Raw genomic sequence first — 16,487 nt, forward strand, 5'->3', positions numbered from 1 at the left:
GCTCCCTCCCTGCTAGACCAGGGCCCCACGACCATATTCTCAGCGGTGGGGTCACACTACCCCTTCCTTCCCACGGTGCTCCCCAGCTGAGCCTCGGGGAGAGGAGGCAGCACTCATTGGTGAGGACAGATGGACAGGGTGCTGATGGTCCCGGGAATGAGAGTCTGTGTGGTCTTGCTCAGTTTCTCTCCTTCTGCACCCCGTGGGAACAGGGCAGAGGCTCAGACACACCTGCCTGCCATGCCATGTCTTGTGTCCTGGGGTGGGTGGCGAAGGCAGGCTCAGCACTCAGTCATGTTGACGTACAGTGGCTCCATGCATTGTTCCTGGGGGCGTCCCCTCAGCCAGAGGATAATGCCGAGCAGCAGCAACAGGATGGGTACCTTCAGGAACCCCAGGAGCAGGTAATGGGTCCTGCAGGGGCAAAGCGGTCAGGGCCAGCAGCCCACTGGCACCCTGGGAATCTGCCCTCTGGGTTTACTTAACTTTTTGGCTTGGCGTTGCCCCAGGAAGAGATTTTTTTTTTTTTTTTTTTTTTGGTTTTTGGTTTTTGGGCCACACCCGGCGGTGCTCAGGGGTTACTCCTGGCTCTCTGCTCAGAAATAGCTCCTGGCAGGCACGGGGGACCATATGGGACACCGGGATTCGAACCAACCACCTTTGGTCCTGGATCGGCTGCTTGCAAAGCAAACGCTGCTGTGCTATCTCTTCGGGCCCAGGAAGAGATTTTTTTTTTTTTTTTTTTGGTTTGGTTTTGATTTTGAGCCACACTGGGCTTATTTATTCCTGGCTCTGTGCTCAGGGAACACTCTTGGCTTTGCTTAGAGATCACTACTAGTTCTGCTCAGGATCATTCTGGTTCTGTGACTAGGGATCACTCCTGGCTCTGTGCTCGAGGAATCTTGGCTCTATGCTCAGGGATCACTCTTGGGTCTGTGCTCAGGGATTACTCCTGGCTCTGCTCAGGGATCACTCCTCACTCTACGTTTAGGTTTTACTCTTGGTTCTGTACTCGGGACTCACTTCTGGTGGACTCAGGGAACCCTAAGGGGTGCTGACAATCAAATTCCTGTCAGCCTCATACAAGGCAAGCTCCCTTTCCACTACCCTATCTCCCCAGTGATGGGGATTTGAGTCTTGTCTTTCCCTTCACTCCCATGAACACAACAGACCTCGAGTGATCAGATGGTGCCACAGGAGGCAAGGGGGAGCTGAGCAGGAGCTGATATGGGCAGGGCTGAGGTCACAATGGACTCAGGCATAGGGTAGAGGGGATCCCCCAGGCTGCCCCAATGAGAAACCCCAGACCACACAGTCACTCACCGAGTGTAGACGCCCGAGGTGGCTGCTCTGGGGGTCTCAGTCATAGTGGAATGCAGGCGTCTTTTATGCTTTGGGGTGTCAGGGGTTGCTGTGTGCAGAGAACACTGTTGGGGTTCGTGCAAGGCTCAACATCACTCTCTCCTGCTCCCTGCTCAAACACCCCCTACACCAGCATCAGGCACTTTCTTCTAGTCAGAAACAGTCTCTAGCCATCTGGGACCACCCCAGGCACCTCATTTCTTCCACCCTATTTTGGAGGAAGCTCCTATTGCTTCCAGGGAGCAGAACAGCCTTCCAGCTTCTGGTCACTGGCCTTTCTAAGAGAGACTTGTTGGGATACTGGGGGTCTCTTATCCTCTCTGCTCCAGAAATGGAGTCAATGGGCAGAAGTGATAGCACAGTGAGGAGGGTGTTTGCCTTGCATGCTGCCAACCTGGGTTCAATCCCTGAAATTCCATAGAGTCCCCTGAGCCCACCAGAAACGATCCCTGAGTGCAGAGTCAGGAATAACCCCTGAGTACCGTTGGGTGTGGCCCACAAACAAACAAACATACACAAAAAAGTGAAAAACAGGGGCCGGGCGGTGGCGCTAGAGATAAGGTGCCTGCCTTGCCTGCGCTAGCCTTGGATGGACCGCAGTTCGATCCCCCGGTGTCCCATATGGTCCCCCAAGCCAGGAGTGACTTCTGAGCGCAAAGCCAGGAGTAACCCCTGAGCATCACCGGGTGTGGCCCAAAAACAAAAACAAAAAGTGAAAAACAGCAACAAAGAAAGCATGAAACCCTTTTGGAGAAACTTACAACCAATTCTTGGTGGTTGCTTTATGAATTTCTGCGTGTGCAGCCTTCATTTTCTTTCTTTTTATTTTTATTTTGGGGGGGGCACACCTGGTGAAACTCAGGGGGTTACTCCTGGCTATGCACTCAGAAATAGCTCCTGGCTTGGGGGACCATATGGGACGCTGGGGATCGAACTGAGGCAAGCACTTTACCACTGCGCTACCACTCCTGCCCAATTTCTTTCTTTTTTAGAGGTGAGGGTTTGGGCCACATCCAGGGGTGCTCAGATGTTACTCTTGGCTCTGTACTCAGGGATTACCCCTGGTGGGGGTCAGGGGATCCAATGGGATGCCGGGAGTCAAATCCAGGTTAGCTGCAAGCAAGACAAACGCCCTTCCTGCCATAGGTCTGGAATCTTCTCTAGGTCTCTGCACACCCCAGGGAAATCAGGAGTGGGCTAAGAGAGGGAGTTGAGGTCCTCACTCATCTGTGCACCTTGGAGAGGTTACAGGGAAGAAAGGGCAGCAGAGCTGGATGCTCTGTCTCAGTTTCCCTCCTCTCTCCCTCTTGTTTTTTCTATCCCTTGGGGGAGAGGCTAGGTGGATGGGTCCTATGAGGAAGCTCTTACCTGGATCCACAGTCACACTGATGCGCTTGAACTCCAAGCCCGCCGGGTTGATATCGCACCAGTAGGTCCCCGTGTCCTCTGGGTGGAGGTGGTTCATGGTCACAGTGAAGGCGCGGACCCGAGGGTCGTCGCTGATGGCCACGTCCCCGCTCTGCGCCTGGTGCTGGGAGCCCCCAACTGTCTGCACCAGGACCTTGCACTCTCTCCAGCTGGGTCCTTGGCACCATTGCTTCCCGTGCTTGACCCATCTGGGCCCATAGTGGCACTGCACGGCCAGAGAACCCCCCTCTACACCCCTCACACTTTCGGGGCCTTGGATGGAGAAACAGCCTGTGGAGTAGAAAAGCCAGATATGCTTTAGCACCTGGGGCCAGCCTACTCCCACCCCCCACTCTCCTCACCAACTCCTACAAATGCTCAGGGACTGGATGGGCAGCTCCTAAAACACCCTCCAAACTGACTCCTGGTTTCTACCTTCTTCTGGACCCCCAGTGACAAGACTCTGGCCCTTGAGATATAGTCACAATTGAGTTTCAGTCATATAATGTCCAACACCCTTCAAGAGTGCAAATTTCCTGCCACTACACTTTTATTTTCTTCTTCTTCTTCTTCTTCTTCTTCTTCTTCTTCTTCTTCTTCTTCTTCTTCTTCTTCTTCTTCTTCTTCTTCTTCTTCTTCTTCTTCTTCTTCTTCTTCTTCTTCTTCTTCTTCTTCTTCTTCTTCTTCTTCTTCTTCTTCTTCTTCCTTCTTCTTCTTCTTCTTCTTCTTCTTTCTTCTTCTTCTTCTCCTCCTCCTCCTTCCTTCCTCCTTCCTCCCTCCCTCCCTCCTTTCTTTCTTTCTTTCTTTCTTTCTTTCTTTCTTTCTTTCTTTCTTTCTTTCTTTCTTTCTTTCTTTCTTTCTTTCTTTCTTTCTTTCTTTCTTTCTTCTTTCTTTCTTTCTTTCTTTCTTTCTTTCTTTCTTTCTTTCTTTCTTTCTTTCTTTCTTTCTTTCTTCTTCTTCTTTCTTTCCTTCTTCCTTCCTTCCTTCCTTCCTTCCTTCCTTCCTTCCTTCCTTCCTTCCTTCCTTCCTTCCTTCCTTCCTTCCTTCCTTCCTTCCTTCCTTCCTTTCTTTCTTTCTTTCTTTCTTTCTTTCTTTCTTTCTTTCTTTCTTTCTTTCTTTCTTTCTTTCTTTCTTTCATCCTTTTTTCCTTTAGACCCTATGGTTTGCAATCTTATTACTGCATATCCCTTTTCCTTTCAGCACCCAGTTCTTGTCCAGAGTGACCATTTCCAGCCCTCATTGTCACAACGGTCCTTTCTTTGCCCTCATTGCACTCCCTGACCTTTGTAGCAAGCTTCCTACCATGGACAGGTCCTCCTGGCCCTTGTCTAGTGACTTTATTTTTCAACATAACCTATCTGTGTGTATATTCATGACTTCCTCTTTCTCAGTTAACATTGCAGTGCCCCCAGGGTTTGCACGCTCACCTGGCTGTGGTTCTCATGGGGGATGCATCAGGTTTTAGTGCCTGTACATCTTCCTGTACCCCAACTTGTATATGTGCCAATCTGGCTGCTTGCACATGGACTTGTGTACTTGCTTATATGTTTGTATGTACTTGTGCAGCTGCTATAGGTCTCCTTGTTCATCTGCTTGTCAGGGTTTCTACTTAAAATTTTTTTTGGGGGGGGAGCCACACCCGTTTGATGCTCAGGGGTTACTCCTGGCTAAGCACTCAGAAATTGCCCCTGGCTTGGGGGGAACCATATGGGAAACCGGGGATCGAACCTTGGTCCTTCCTTGGCTAGCGCTCGCAAGGCAGACACCTTATCTCTAGCGCCACCTCACCGGCCCCTACTTAAAATTTTTTGATTTAGGGCTAGAGCGATAGCACAGAGTGTAGGGCGTTTGGCTTGCACACAGCTGACCTGGATTTGATCCCTGGTATCGCCTATGGTCCACTGAGCCCTGCCAGGAGTGATCCCTGAGTGCAGAGCCAGGAGTAAGTCCTGAACACCACCTGGTGTGGTCCCCCCAAACAACAACAAAATAAAATACGTTTTAGGTACTCAAGAGCTAGCTACATGCTTGGGGTCGCTCTTGATATGCTTCAGGAGGCCAAGTGGTCCTGGAGTCTGGGGGTCAAACCCTAGAGTCCCCATGCATGCTACCTACCAGGGTTTCTTTTTCTTTGTGGGCTCTTGCATATTGGGGGTTTGGGCAGGATGGGGCTAGCTCTCAGGCCTCTGCAGGATTTCACAAGATGACTCGGAGGAAGTGAGACAGGTCAGCTGCCCCAGTGGGCGAAGTGGGGGAGCAAACCTCTGGGGAACTGGCCCACAGATTTTCAGGGCTGGCGGCTGTGATAATGGTCAAAGGCAGACGAGACTTTCTCCATGCCTTTTGCAAAGCCAGGAGCAGAGGGCAGGCTCCTACCCCGCTCCTAGGTCTGGGGGAGCAATGGTTCTTAGGCCTGGCCAGGGTTTCTGGGGACTCTCAGGGCACAGTGAATGCATTGCATGTGAGCAAACAACTATGGACACTGTGATGTGTACCTGTGAGAGCAGTGAGTGTGCAAGCATGAAACAATGTGATTGCTTAAAGATGGATGCTGCATATACATGCATAAATACATACATGTGTGATCGTGCATGTGGGTGCTGCTTGAGAATGTGTGAAGGTGTGGGTATGTGAGTGCAAGTGTGGATGCCACATGCACATTTTGAAGGTGTGTGTATGTGTGTGAGCACGTATGTACTCATGCGTGTGGATGCTGCATGCACATGCATGAAGCTGCATGCAAGCACGGGGATGTGGATGCTGCATATATCTGTGTGAAACTACATGTGACTATTGGCATGTGCATGAACCTCTGTGAGGGCCTGAGAGGGAGACCGTGTGCAGAGCCGTGTCTGGGCTGTGATTGCGTGGGGTGGGGGTACTCTGCTGAGCGAGTGTGTGTTTAGGTCTATGGAATTAAGAGGGGGCCAGGCTGGGGTCCCTGATCTCAAATGCAGCCACAGTGGTGGTGGTGGTGGAGGGGGAGGAGAACTGACACCCCATGTTTCTGTCCTTGGCGAACCCCTGACTATTGGAATCCAGCTATAGCCCTGACCCACTCTGTGTGTTGCTGTGATCCAAACTGACAAGACCTCGGAGCTCAAGAGGGGGAGTCCTATGGGCGAGGAGGAGTGTAGAGCTAGAAAGAGCAAGGAGGGGCTCGGGGGGCCTGACCACATTGGATGTGGGGCTCTGGGTCCAGGAGATGCACTGCCTACTGCCCACTCATCTGTGGGCTCGTTCTGAGAGAGAACCTTGTGACCCCCCCACTCCAACCTCCCACACACACTGACAGCTTCCTGCCACTGTGTCCCTGAGTGTGTGCGGTTGGGTGTGGGGAGGGTTCCAGGATGAAAGAGGCACAGCAGTGTGTCCCCCTTCTCCCCCCACCCCCGCTGCTGCTCCAGGTGCAACCTTCTCTCTGAGTCTCAGCTCTGGGGTTTGGGGTCTCAGGCCTTGACCTTAATCACTGCCATTGGCTTTGCAGGTCGCACTTAGCTAGATCTCAAGACACCCAGACTCCCTAGAAGGCGCTTCCCAATCCTTTGAGGCTCCACCCTCTCTCTCTTTCTCTCTGTCTCTCTGCCTCCGACCAGTAGTAATGCGGGGCTCTCAGGGAGCTCAGTCCTCTAGAACCCCAGCACAGTATGCTCTAACCTGTCTCACCATCACCATATGACTGGCTGACTGGCATCTGGTACTTTATTGCTTGCATTCTGTCTGCCCTTTAAATTCCCAGAGTCCTGAGCCTGGCACCTCTGTGGTTTTGCTGTGCTTATCCAAATTGCATCTCACTCTGCAATTTGAGTCCCTTGTACCTGGGAGGCCACAGTCACTCTTTGCACTGTACCCCACCCTCATTCCCAAGTCCCCAACACACTCACCTGGAAGACTCAGAAGAATGAAGGGCATCCACATGGCACTGTACCCCTGCTCCATCTTGGCACTAGGAGATTCCAGCCAAGAAATCTGGGTCCTTCAGCAGAACTGGGCATGTGCTCTGTTTGGGCGTCTGACCTCCGAGGTGGGTTTTTATAGACAAGGATTTTCTGTTATTTATCCCAGAGACAGTCGTTTCTGGGCGGAACCCAGTGTCAGGACACGTAGGAAGGAAAGAGGAAGCCAGGGGTTTGTGCAGGAGGAGGTGATTGGAGAATGGCACTCAGTCTTATCTGGGTGCTATCTGATGAGGCCTCAGCCCCGGAAGTGTTTCCCCATGACACGCACCTCAAGGCATTGCTGCCTCCAGCCCTTCAGGTGGTCAGGGCTGTAGGTTTGGCACCTGAGAAGTGACAGATACCTGTGGACAGTGGGATGAGGTAGGCTTGGATTGTAGCCCTGAGCTCTGCTTACATACCCAGCGATAATGGACCACTTACTTAGCTTCTTGGGCCTCAGTTTTTCTACCCGTCAAATGGGTCTGGGAGAGTCTCAGAGAATTAAATGAGAAAAGTGTCTGTGAAGGTGTGGGACAGAGTCTAGAGGTAGGTTCACTCTGGTGTCATTAAGACCTCAGGCAAAGCTTCAGACACTAAAAGAGTCAGAGAAGACAGTCTGAGGGCAGAGGCTAGAAAGAGCTGGGACCTTGTCTCCTTTGGCCTCTTGCCTTCTTGCAATGGAAGTTTGCCAGAGATATATTCATGATTTTATGGTCTTTGGTTTTGGGGGGGGGGGTCACACCCAGTGGTGCTCTGCTCACTTCTGGCTATGCTCAAGAATTTCTCCTGCAAGTGCTCAGGGGAGTTTTTGGGGTACTTGGGATTGAAGACAAATCTGTCATAGGTAAGACAAGCACCTCCTTGTTATCTGACTATTTAGGTCCCAGGAGTTGAGCTTATTTCTTTTTTATATTTTTTTTTATTTTGGGGGGGCACACTCGATGGTGCTCAGGGTTTACTCCTGACTCTGTGCTCAGAAATTACTCCTAGCAGGGTCGGGGGACCTTATGGGATACCGGAGATTGAACCTAGGTCTGTCTGGGTTGGGCACATGCAAGACAAACACCCAACCTCTGTGCTATCACTCTGGTCCTCTTTTAGGGCTTTTTGATCAACACTCAAGAGGTCCAAGATAGGTGAAGGCTGGTTCTGCTTTGGTGCTCAGAGGTCACTCTGGTGGTATTTGGGGGACCCAGGTCCCCTGCATACAAACATATGACCAATCCTTGGAGCCATCTTTCTGGTCTGGACACTGGATGGTGAGAAGCTTCTCCCTAGGTATTCAGAGCCAGTTGAAAGGGGCCTCTGCTAAAACTGTGGGGGTTCAGAAGACATGTAGAAGGGCCAGGAGAACTCAGTATGCTATTGTAAATTGAACCCCACCCTTTTTACCTAAGCTTTCTTTTGAGATGTTAACCCCACCTGGATGATCAGACTTACCCACACCTAAATGGGGCAGGCTGTTTTAAATAATAAAGAGAAGTACTGTCTGGAGAAGCAGCACAAAGCTTGTGAGGAAGGACAAGGGATAGAAGAGCATAGGAAGAGGTCAACAAAACTAAGCACATGGCAGAGGAAATAAAGCGAGCTGACTCCGATGAATATCTTCTTATCTGACTGCTGTATTATTTCTCCACCACTACCTGCATCATCAGACCTGTTGGCCTAAGGGTTTAGCCAACATTGCAAACAGAAAAATTTGTATATAAGTTTAGCGGTTTAATATTAGTTTGCACAATACTGGGGAAATGCATAATATTGTTGGTTTTAACAGTTCTTAGATATCCTAGTGATTTTTTTTTTGGGGGGGGGTCACACCTGGCAGCTCTCAGGATTACTTCTGGCTCCAGGCTCAGAAATCGCTCCCATCAGGCTCGGGAAACCATATGGAATGCCGGGATTTGAACCACCGTCCTTCTGCATGCAGGGCAAATGCTTTACCTCCATGCTATCTCTCAGGCCCCTAGTGATTTTTTTCCCCAATTGCTATGATGTTTTATTGTGTATCTTACGTAGCAACTTGTTTTCAAACTGTCTTATTTGTAGGCTTTTCTTGTGATTTTGTTTAGAGACATTTATGGAAAGGAGCTCTGATATTCTAGACTTATAAACAGTGCTTGAAATAATAATGCTAGGAATTTTCAAATATTCAGATATTTCAGATATAAGTTTATCTGCAGAAATGTCCTAATGTTTATGCTCAGAGAAATCTAGGGAAAAATGTTGTGATATGTTTAAGATGTGGAAAAGGCTCTGAGTGTTGAGAATGATGTGAATACAATTTAAACGTTGATGCTGTAAGGTCTAATATGGAGTTCCCTCCTCTGGTGGAGAAGAGAAGAATAAAAGTTTCATGACCATTTTATTTGTTTGTTTTGTTTTGTTTAAAACACAAAAGGAGGAAATGTAACCCTGCCCCCAATACATTTTTACCTAAGCTTTGTTTGAATATGTTCATCCCACCTGGATGATCAGACCCGCCCAGAACCTGAGATGGGATGTTCTGTTTTTTTTTTTTTTTGGGCCACACCCGTTTGATGCTCAGGGGTTACTCCTGGCTAAGCGCTCAGAAATTGCCCCTGGCTTGGGGGACCATATGGGACGCCGGGGGATCCAACCGTGGTCCTTCCTTGGCTAGCGCTTGCAAGGCAGACACCTTACCTCTAGCGCCACCTCGACGGCCCCTGGGATGTTCTGTTTTAAATAAAAAAAATTGGCTGGGGTAGGTCAAGGAGAAGCAGCAGAGAGCTCAGAGAAAAAGACATAAATTAGGAGACATGGCTCAGAGGCTGCACATAGCAGAGAAAGGCCAATGAATAAAAGCAAACTGACACTGGAGAAATTTTAAAGGACAGCTTGTGAGTTATTTCTTTACTGTTATCCTGCATCTTCAGATCCACTGGCCAAAGGGGTTAGAAACACAGTGATGGGGGCTGCCTCACCCAACACTTGGATTTTTTTTTTTTTTTTTTGGTTTTTTCGGCAACACCTGGTGATGCTCAAGGGGTTATTCCTGGCTATGCACTCAGAAATCACTCCTGGCTTGGGGGACCATATGGAAGCTGGAGGATCAAACTGCGGTCTGTTCTAGGTTAGCAAGTGCAAGGCAGACATCTTTTTTTTGGTGGTTTTTGGGTCACACCTGGCAGTGCTCAGGGGTTATTCCTGGCTCCATGCTCAGAAATTGCTCCTGGCAGGCACGGAGGACCTTATGGGATGCCGGGATTCGAACTGATGACCTCCTGCATAAAAGGCAAACGCCTTACCTCCATGCTATCTCTCGGGCCCCTCAAGGCAGACATCTTATCGCTTGCACCACTGCTCTGGCCTCTATATTTTATATTTTAATCTACATGCAATGGGGGCGGCTGTAGGCTCAGGAATTATGAGGATGTTTTATGCATGAGTCTTGCCCAGTTTTCTCAGCAGAATTCAGCCAGTTGTCTCCACCATTGCCTTGTTCCTCAGTAAGTAGAGCAGACTAATAGTCCAAATTACAGGCTTTGGACACCGTGCAGGGGTCAGGCACTCACCTCGCATATGGTTTACGTGGGTTCAATCCCTGGCACTACATAGAGTCCCTCAAGCATCACCAGGAGTGATCCCTGAAGCCACTCAGCCAAGAGTCAGCATGGTCTGTATGGCCCAAACTCTCTACACCTCTCTCAATAAATAAAAATTAAAAAATAAAAAATGATGAGGCCGGAGTGATTGCACAGTGGATAGGTGCTTGTCTTGCATGTAGCAGAACCAGGTTTCAATCCTCGGCATTTCATAGAGTCCCCCGAGCCTAGCAAGAGTAATTCCTGAGTGCAGAGTCATGACTAACCCATGAGTACTTCTGAGTGTGGCCCAAAAATTAAAAAACATTGGACCCGGAGAGATAGCACAGCGGTGTTTGCCTTGCAAGCAGCCGATCCAGGACCAAAGGTGGTTGGTTCGAATCCCGGTGTCCCATATGGTCCCCCGTGCCTGCCAGGAGCTATTTCTGAGCAGACAGCCAGGAGTAACCTCTGAGCACTGCCGGGTGTGGCCCAAAAACCAAAAAAAAACCAACCAAACAAAAAAACCAAAAAACATTCAGGGCCATCAAGATAGGACAATGGTTAAGGCACTTGCATTGCATACAGCCAACTGGCTTGGAGCCCCTAGCACTCCACAAAGTCCTTCAAGCAACCACTAAGGAGTGACAATGGAGCACAGAGTCAGGAGCAAGCCCTGAGACTGTCAGGTGTGACCCCCAAATAACAATAAAAGCAAAAACAAGCAAAAAAAAATAAAAACCCAAGCCAACAGAAAAACTAAAAAATCAAAACCAGGTGCTTCCTGTGAACAAAATAGAGAAGCAGCTTTTACACACAAGCACCCTGAGTATGGAAAACTTTAGGTTGTGGTTATAGAAGGGTCTGTCCATTCGTGGGAAGCATGGTCCCTGAGCCCTGGCCATGCTGCAAGTGGTGGAAGTTGTGTAGACTAGCATTCTAGGATAGTCACAAGAGAATGAATCTGGGGTCGGAGCAATAGCACAGCATGGAGAAAATTTACCTTGCATGTGGCTGACCCAAGTTCAATCCCCAGCATCTCATAGGGTCCTTTAAGCACTGCCAGGAGTGAATACTGAGTTAGAGACAGGAGAACCATTGAGATTGTGGTTGTGACCTCCAAACAAATGCAAAGCAGAAACAAAAGTATGAATCGCCTAGCAATGTCCCTAGCACCCAGCCTTATGACTAAGGGACACCAAGGTCTATAGATTGTGTATCTCTAGATACACATGCTCCATTTTGCCTTTGAGGTCCACATTCATAAATGCTCAAGGGGTCTCCAAAATCTTTCCAAAAATCTGTTAAGGATCATGCAGTGCCAGGAATTGGGGGAAAAAGCCACTTAAATCCGAGACTGGTCCTCAGGAAACGGGCCTGCATGCAGGCATGAAAGGAAATGAGTCCTCAGGAAAAGTCCTTCCAGAGCTGGAGCAGGGTATGGGGGCCCCGGAAACACCATCCTGATTGGACACTCGGTTACTGAGGCAACACAAGAAACAGGAACAAAGACAAGAGATGGGTCAGGAAGTAACCAAGAAACCTTTGCAACATCACTTGCCCACATGAGTATGAAAGGATGATGCCCCCAGGAGAGTTTATGGGAAATGGAGGTGTTAGAACGGAAGACGAGGGGATCCCTCAGGGATGCAGGGGTTACTCTGTACTACACTGGCTCAGACACAAGAGAAGTGTCAAGTAGTGTTCCACACTTTCTGTAAAAAGATGCTGTTTAGCCTCCAGAGCGATAGTACACCAGAACAGGCATTTGCCTTGTGTGCACCCAACCTTGCGTGCAGCCAACCCGGACAAGTTTCATCCCTGTCACCCCAGATGCTCACCCCAAACCCTGCTAGGAGTGATAGTGATCCCTGAATACTTCTGAGTGTGGCTCAAAAGAGACACACAACACACAAGAGAGAGAATAAAACGAAATAAGATAGTAAGAATTTGTTACCCAGAAGTACATTGAACAAATCCTTAGATAAAATGGGACCATAAAGCAGTGATCAGGTGATCCTGGGAATGCTCCAGGCTTGGACTCAACAGTGCTGGGATTGAGAGGATCACCAGAGGTGTTGGGGAGGCTGTGGAGCACCTAGGACTGAACTTGGATTCCCCATACATGCAGGTCATGCAGGCCTATGCCCCAATTCTTCTCCCTGGCTTGTGAAGAAGTTTGTGTTCTGTTTCGTTTTGGGGCCATACCTGGTGATGCTCAGGGCCTCATCTGTGCTCTGCGCTCAGTACTGTCCCCTGGCAGTTCTTAGAAGAACAGAACAGGGTCAGGGATGGAACCAAGGTCTCAGCCGAGATCGCCACACTGAAGGCAAGTGCCTTTCTTTCTGTTTGTCACTCAGTCCCCTGGCAGATATTTTAGGAAGAAAATGATATAATCTAATAAAACACATTACGATGGGTTTAATCTGACACAATGCAGGCATAGACACTCTTTTTCTTTTTCTTTCTTTCTTTTTTTTTTGTCCACAACCCAGCAGTGCTCAGAGGTTACTCCTGACTCTGTGCTCAGGAATCACTCAAGGTAGGCTCTGGGGACTATATGGGCTTCTGGGGATCAAACCCAAGTCAGCCAGATGGAAAGCAAATGTCTGTCCTGCTGTGCTTCATCAGGCCCAACACATAAGTATATTCTATGCTTATATGCATTAGCCAATACATCTATAGTGTGACATGCTATAAACATGCATGTATAATATTCTCATGGGCTGCTCGGAGCTAGGCAGGAGCAGCTGGACACAGGAACAGTGGTTGGATCCTGTAGGAGAGTGGACACTGGAGTCGGCGAATTGTGAACTAGACCACATACAGGAGAGGAGTTTGGAACTAGTTCGTTTATTCACTCAAAGAGTGGGGTTTTATACATTTACTTTAGCATGTCATTCTTCCTTTAGCAAGGAAGAAGGGGGTGATCACGGGGCCAGAGCATAGCAGACATGGTTCACCCAGGACGAAGTGGGTTCAATCCCCGGCATCCCATCTGGTCCCCTGAGCGAGGAGTGTTTTCAGAATGCAGAGGCAAGAGTAATTGCTAAACACTGCGGGGGTGTGCACAAAAACCAAAAAAAAAAAAAAAAAAATGGGGGATGATCAATAGTTTACATAGCACGAAAACATGTGGCTTCTGTGAGTTATTAATTGACATCCTCTCTCACACAATGATTACAATCCTTATGATCTTTGTCAGAGATGGTCACTCATTTTTGGCCTAGGATTGAATAATATCCTAATTTTCCTTACTCTCCTAAAATCTGCTGAATCAGCTTTGTGGCTTGCATGCTCAGTTCCTTCTTTCCCATGGAGGTGGTGGTGTCTTTTGTGTGGCTGGCTACTGCATGCCTATATTGGGTTTTGTTTTGATGCGAAGAATATCTTTTTTTTTTTTTTTTTTGGGTTTTTGGGCCACACCCAGTAACGCTCAGGGGTTACTCCTGGCTATGTGCTCAGAAGTTGCTCCTGGCTTGGGGACCATATGGGACACCGGGGGGATCGAACCGCGGTCCGTCCAAGGTTAGCGCAGGCAAGGCAGGCACCTACCTTTAGCGCCACAGCCCGGCCCCCATATCCTTTTTTTTATTATAATATAATTTTATTTTGATCATAGTGGCTTACATATTGTTGACAATAATATTTTAGGTACATTTTTACATAAAATCAGGGGGATTCCCATCACCGAATTGTCCTCCCCTACCCGTCCGTTTGTGTCTTCCCTCCCATTCTTCTTCCCTCACACCCCAGAGCGGGCAGCTAGAATATGTGGTCACCCTCTATATCTTAACCTACTACTTAGTAGTCTTGCACCCTGTTTTGGTCTTGAGGCCTCCTTATTTCCCCCCTCTAATTGGAGGCAAGACTAGCTATTTCAAGTTACGTGGTTTTGCCTGAAAAAGAGAAAATTAATAAATTGGGGTAAGAGTCATAATACCCCCGAAAATGGCAGAATCCTTCTAGTGGCTCTCATCATCGATTTGGGAGGTGAAGGAGAAAGAGAAGGTGAAAACACTCCACCAGTACCAAAAGAAGTGTCAATTTCCAGTGAGGTACTCCAGCTATATCGATAAGCACCACAAAAACAAACAAAAAACAAAACAAAACAAACAAAAGACCATCAAAAACAAGCACACAAGCAAAAAACCACGCCATGGTCTTGAAATAAATAAGAACATGGCATAGCACATAATGAAAGAAAAGAGAGGAAGAGAAAAAAATAAGTATACATGGGACAACAATTACAAAATCACACTACCCAAAGAGAGAAATCGACCAAAATAGATAGGTAAATAATATTAATAATAATCAATATATAATAATAAATGAAGGTAAAAAAATATATATATAAAAAAATAACCAAGGTTTTGTGCTTTTTTTTTTTTTTTTTTTTTTTGTTTTTGGCCACACCCTGTGACGCTCAGGGGTTACTCCTGGCTATGCGCTCAGAAGTTGCTCCTGGCTTCTTGGGGGACCATATGGGACGCCGGGGGATCGAACCGCGGTCCGTCCTAGGCTAGCGCAGGTAAGGCGGGCACCTTACCTCGAGCGCCACCGCCCGGCCCCGGTTTTGTGCTTTTTGTATTTTTGTTTTTTTCCCTCCTGCCCTGGCACAGTAAATATTGGGGTCATTCGAAAAGGAATTCACTTAGCCTAAGAAATATGGGGTTTCTCCGTCCTTGGAGTATACTGTCATGGGATCAACTCTAGACTTTGCTCAGGATTATTTACTCTCCCGGTGGCGTTTTTGTGGTGTTTGGTAGACTTCTGCTCTGTCCAGGGTGATACAATCAGAGCTCTGTGTTTAGAGGTCTCAGTATCTGCACAAATCCTGAGATGGGATTTATGATGAAGTCAGTCTTTGTGATTCTAGAGGTTCTGTTACCTCAGTGTTATTTTAATCCATCTTCTGTGGTTGGTGATCTTGGTCTTTGCACTGAGCCTAGGATGGCACCTAGGTTAGCGTCTTTCTTTGTGCTTCCAGAAGCCCCAATTCTGTTACAATTGTCTCTGCAGGACCTTTGGGACTGGGGTTCATGCTTATTGTGCAGGTCATCAGTTCAAACCCTAAACTAGGGCTTTTTTATTGGTCGCAAGATGTGTACAGTCTGGTCGTGGTTCTATCAGCCAGCTCATCTGTAAATCGCGAATCTTGGCTTTTGGACCTACCAAAGGGTGCCAAGTCTTCTGGTTTTTGTCTTGTCATTAGTCTGATAAGGTAGGCTAATCTGCTCTAAGGTCAAGTTGTTTCACATCTTCCTCGTTGTCAGGATATCATCGTTAGAGCTCGGCCCTTGTTGTTGACCCCGCCAGTATTAAGGCTGTCCCCGGATGGGCTTTGTTTCCTGCATTTGCCTTGTACGCAGATGACCAGGTTCAATCTCCAGCAACCCATATGGTCCTCTGAGCCTGCCAGGAGTAATTTCTGTGTGCCAAAAGGAACCCCTGAGCACCACTGGTGTGTCCTCTCCAAAAAAAAAAAAAAAATTGAGATGTAGTTTCTCCTCAGAGTGCTGGTTTGCTTTTTGTTCATCTACTGACTTCCATGACGGTAACTACTTGGTAATTTGGAAGTGATTTGGTCACAGACCAGCACCTCTGTGAATAGAGCAGGAACTCCTTGGACAGCTGCGGAGGAAGTGGGTGAAAATGGGCTTGAGTGAGGACAACACTCAGATGCCACCAGTCTCAGGGATAGATAATCTGGGCAGCACCGCTGTGCTGTTGCTCTACCCCCTCAAATCTTGTGTTTAATTTTGGCTCTGTTCATTGATTCTGCAGGATTGGGACAGTTTCCCTCAGTTATGTCCAGGACCCTCTCCCTGACCTTCTCTAGGATCCACATAATGAATGTGCAATTGGCAAACAATGAATCCAGATGAATGGAGACTTACCCTCCTCTGCTCGGCTCGGGGTCAGCACTGGGGGACGTATCTGGGGGCTCCTTCTGAGTAGTCTTGGGCCAGATGAACACTGTTGGTTCTGCAGAGGTTTCTGGGCTGGCAGAGGTGGCCTGGGGGGCTTCCAGAAAGATACAAGAACATGTCACACTGGATCATGCCTGACCACACACTCATGACACATACATGTGTAACTTTCATACAAGTATCTCTGGACCTCTGGGTTGATATCTGGGCTGCAGAGCACCCCTATGCTTCCCTGAGAGAAACATAAGACAGGGTCCTCATCCTCTCTGCATATGGAGGCACAATGAGGTCTGAGTCCCGAGATT

General features: G+C 48.2%; 3 protein-coding genes across 3 annotated transcripts in view; all 3 read right to left on the minus strand.

Annotated features, from left to right (window-relative positions):
• Positions 1-16,487, minus strand: part of FADS6 (fatty acid desaturase 6) — a 1,183,177-nt gene that overhangs the window by 428,247 nt on the left and 738,443 nt on the right. The window lies entirely within an intron of this gene.
• The window catches only part of HID1 (HID1 domain containing), a 994,098-nt gene that overhangs the window by 176,437 nt on the left and 801,174 nt on the right, over positions 1-16,487 (minus strand). The gene's annotated exons all lie outside the window — the stretch shown is intronic.
• On the minus strand, positions 282-6,687 carry LOC126001193 (CMRF35-like molecule 7). Its single transcript, XM_049768403.1, has 4 exons — positions 6,654-6,687; positions 2,731-3,060; positions 1,324-1,411; positions 282-414 (listed from the first exon to the last, which is right to left on the minus strand). Exons 1-4 carry the CDS (start codon positions 6,685-6,687, stop codon positions 282-284), a joined length of 585 nt encoding a protein of 194 aa, XP_049624360.1.

The sequence above is a fragment of the Suncus etruscus genome, chromosome 1 (assembly GCF_024139225.1).
Source record: "Suncus etruscus isolate mSunEtr1 chromosome 1, mSunEtr1.pri.cur, whole genome shotgun sequence".
Classification (NCBI taxonomy): domain Eukaryota; kingdom Metazoa; phylum Chordata; class Mammalia; order Eulipotyphla; family Soricidae; genus Suncus; species Suncus etruscus.